Consider the following 3,586-nt stretch of genomic DNA (forward strand, 5'->3'; position numbering starts at 1 on the left):
AGGAGAACAGAGGACTCAAAGCCAGAGGATTAGAAGCAACACCACTACTCCTGTACCCAGGAGTAAAACTAAACGTCATGAACTCTCCTTTATTCCCCATGTTTTAAAATTGTTGGATAATCACAGGTGGAAGAGAAGCAGCTCATGATCCACGCAGCCCCACCGCCAGATCAGCGCTGATTGCACCAGTCACGAGCCGCCGAAAAAGACATGACAACACAGACAGCAGAGGGAGCCATGAAGGCACCCTGACCCATGACAGTACCCCTCCCCTCAGGGACGCCTCCTGGCATCCCTGGAGGACTCACCATGACACCGATGGAACTGGTCGATGAGAGCGTGATCCAGAATGTCACGAGCCGGAACCCAGCATCTCTCCTCCGAACCATAACCCTCCCAGTCTACCAGGTATTGTGACCTCTACCCCTACGCCTCACATCGATTAGCCGCCGTACCGTATAAGCCGGCGGTGGGGGGGCAGAGGTCTGGGGCTATGAAGGCACCCTGACCCATGACACAAATTACATCATAATGTTTTCTTTCAACGTTACGTATATCAAATATGAATAAAGTTGTAACAATGTTCCATAAACATTACTTTAAGAATGTTTTGTCCTAACATTTATATAACTTTTAGAAACCATTACTGAAAGTTGTGAGCACGTTCTCTGTCAACTGACACACACACACACACACACACACACACACACACACCTGAATCACGGCAGGGCGAGTGTGGACACCTGACGTGTTTGAGACAGCGACAGGAGCACACTAGTGTGATAATCAGCACATGTGAAGCTGTTTTCAGCTGAAAATTTATTTATGAAGAACAATTAATACCAACATTAATATTATCAAACAAATACACAAGTTAGAGTAAAAAAAAAAGTTTTTCAAAACAAACGTTAATGTTGGCTTGAGAAATCCTGGCCAAACGTTTAAAGGTGTTTGAAAAGTGTAAAGTTTGAAGGCCATCAGTCATGAAACAAACAGATATAGACAGATGGTCAGATAGTCACCTCCATTTCTAGAGTCCTTTATACAGTAGAGAATGTTTCAAATCAGCTTTACAGATCAGTATGAAGATGATGTTGATTTTCTCAGCACAAACTGATCTCCCAGTTCACATGTACGTCGAATCAAACTCCAGCAGAAGCATGAATGTTGTTTTTCCGGTTGGTCCAGCTAACGCTCACGCTACAGCAGAGTGTGTGTGTGTGTGTGTCTGCAGGCCGCACGGAACTGCCTGGTGAACGAGAGGAATGTGGTGAAGGTGTGCGACTTCGGCATGACCAGGTCAGAGTACTAACCAGCGCCTAAACCTAACCTTAACCCTAACCCTTACCCACCTTCAGTTCTCACCACACTTCCTCAACATCCACCTTCTGATCTCTGGCACATTTTCTAAAACATTTTAGTTGGGTGTTCGTCTAACGTCTTTTAAATGTTACTACTTGTTACAGAACATGCAAAAGTAACATTCCCATAATGATTCAACTGATCAATGCTAAATGGAATGTTCCCTAAGCGGTCGTTCACACAGAACACGTTTTTCCATTCCAATGCGCTACACTTTCATTGTTTTTCTATGTAAACATGTGCTAGATGGACGTGTGTGACCGTTGCACATGACGCCGTGTCAAGTTTTAACTTTAAAAAGAATTTTCAAAGAATTTCAACTTTTCCACGCCACGCCGCTCATCAATGTCAGTTTCAGAACAGTGGACCAATCAGAAGACCCCGGAGGCGGGGCAAGTGTTGCGAGCTTCTGTTTACAGTAGCATGTTGGCATGGCAACGGTTTTATTTGATGGCAGCATGGCAGAGGCAGTCGTAGTGGCTGTGTGCGAATACCCTGAATGATGAACATTTCTTCAAGCCATTATCAAGAGAGTCTGGAGAGAAATATTTCAGTTATTGCATCACGTCTCGAGACCCTCGTGTTCTGCACTGCACTTTTTTAAAAAACCATTCTTGAACACTGCGTTCTGTGTGAACAGCCCCTTAATGTTCTTGTTTTAATGTTTTTAAAGCATTTAAAAACCTGATGTTTTGTACATTCAGAATAACGTTTTCATAATATAATGGGAATGTTAGCAAAACGTTGTTAGAACGTATTTTTCTGTCAACTGAGAAGAAGAGCCAGTCGTGTAACAGTCTAGTTGTTTGCTTTGAAGAAACAGTATCCGGACGACCTTCCTATTCCGGACGTCACATCAGTATCATGTTTTGGAGAATGTTTTAAATGCTCCGCTGTGGCATAAATGAGCTGAACGTAAGTGAAGGTTTCCTTCGGCTGACGGGGTCTGTTCCCGCAGGTACGTTCTGGACAATCAGTACACCAGCTCCATGGGCTCCAGGTTCCCCGTCAAATGGTCTCCACCGGAAGTTCTTCACTTCAACAAGTTCAGCAACAAGTCAGACGTCTGGTCATTTGGTGAGGACTGGAGGTCAGAGGTCAGGACTCGTGTGTGTGTGTTGTGTGTGTGTGTGTTGATGCGTGTGTGTTTGTGTGAACAGGCATGCTGATGTGGGAGGTTTTCTCGGAGGGAAAGACGCCATTTGAGAACCGCTCCAATCTGGAGGTGGTGGAGGAGGTGACGCAGGGCGGCCGTCTCTACAGGCCTCACCGGGCATCTGCACACATCTACAACATCATGTACCGCTGCTGGCACGAGGTGAGACACACACACACACACACACACACACACACAGACAGACACACTTCACAATCCATACACTACATGACTCCTGCACAGATTTTCCTTCATTCACTGAACGAGTTGACAGTAGTTACCGGATGTCGCTCAGTCTGAAGACTTGAGTTGACAGATTCTCTGATCTTCAGACTCTGATTCCATCCAGTTAGAGGAGATCAAACATGTGTGATGTTTTCATTCCTCAGTTGTTTAGTAAACAACGGCCAGTTTTACAAAGTCAGCAAGCGTATGATTACTTGACATCATCACAGCACTCAGAATAATTACATTAGTGCTGCGTGTGTGTGTGTGTGTGTGTGTGTGTTTCTTGTTTTCAGAGACCTCATGGACGACCATCTTTTTCTGAGCTACTGCAGATTATCAGACTGATCACTGAAGAGGAGACGGACACATGAACACACACACACTCACACTCACACACACACACACACACACACACACACACAAGTTCAGAGGACTTCTGAGGACATCTGTTGATCTTCAGCATGAGCCGATGTGTGTGTATGTGTGTGTGTGTGTGTGTGTGTTTGATGAACTGACATCTTACAGTCATTAGTGAGATAATGAGATGCTTTGTATATGTACATTGTAAAAATGCAACTTCATATCAGTCTGTAAACTTCACAAGCACCTGTGGACATGAATAAAGATGCTTGATGCGCTGTCACTGTGTGTGTGTGTGTGTGTGTGTGTGTGTGTGTGTGCGCGTGTGTGCGTGCGTGCGTGCGTGCGTGCATGCGTTCGAGCGAGCGAGCGAGCGAGTGTGTGTGTGTGTGTGTGTGTGTGTGTGTGTGTGCGTGTGTCTCTGTGTGTGTGTGTGTGTGTGTGTGTGTGTGTGTGTGTGTGTGTGTGTGTGTGCGTGTG

General features: G+C 45.3%; 1 protein-coding gene across 1 annotated transcript; it reads left to right on the forward strand.

The window, feature by feature from the left end:
- The first annotated feature begins 987 nt into the window (after positions 1-987).
- Positions 988-3,379, forward strand: LOC107687499 (tyrosine-protein kinase TXK-like). Its single transcript, XM_016484857.1, has 4 exons — positions 988-1,299; positions 2,321-2,439; positions 2,523-2,680; positions 3,040-3,379. The coding sequence occupies exons 1-4, from the start codon at positions 1,292-1,294 to the stop codon at positions 3,115-3,117; spliced, it is 363 nt and encodes a 120-aa protein (XP_016340343.1). The 5' UTR covers positions 988-1,291; the 3' UTR covers positions 3,118-3,379.
- The last annotated feature ends 207 nt before the right edge of the window (positions 3,380-3,586 follow it).

This window comes from Sinocyclocheilus anshuiensis, unplaced genomic scaffold (genome assembly GCF_001515605.1).
Source record: "Sinocyclocheilus anshuiensis isolate Anshui unplaced genomic scaffold, SAMN03320099.WGS_v1.1 scaffold1689, whole genome shotgun sequence".
Classification (NCBI taxonomy): Eukaryota; Metazoa; Chordata; class Actinopteri; order Cypriniformes; family Cyprinidae; genus Sinocyclocheilus; species Sinocyclocheilus anshuiensis.

Bases quoted from the DNA above. Each gene is read 5' to 3' on its own strand.
- LOC107687499 (XM_016484857.1), top strand. The intron at 2,440-2,522 runs GTGAGGACTGGA...TTGTGTGAACAG, and splicing joins GTCAGACGTCTGGTCATTTG to GCATGCTGATGTGGGAGGTT. The intron at 2,681-3,039 runs GTGAGACACACA...TCTTGTTTTCAG, and splicing joins TGTACCGCTGCTGGCACGAG to AGACCTCATGGACGACCATC.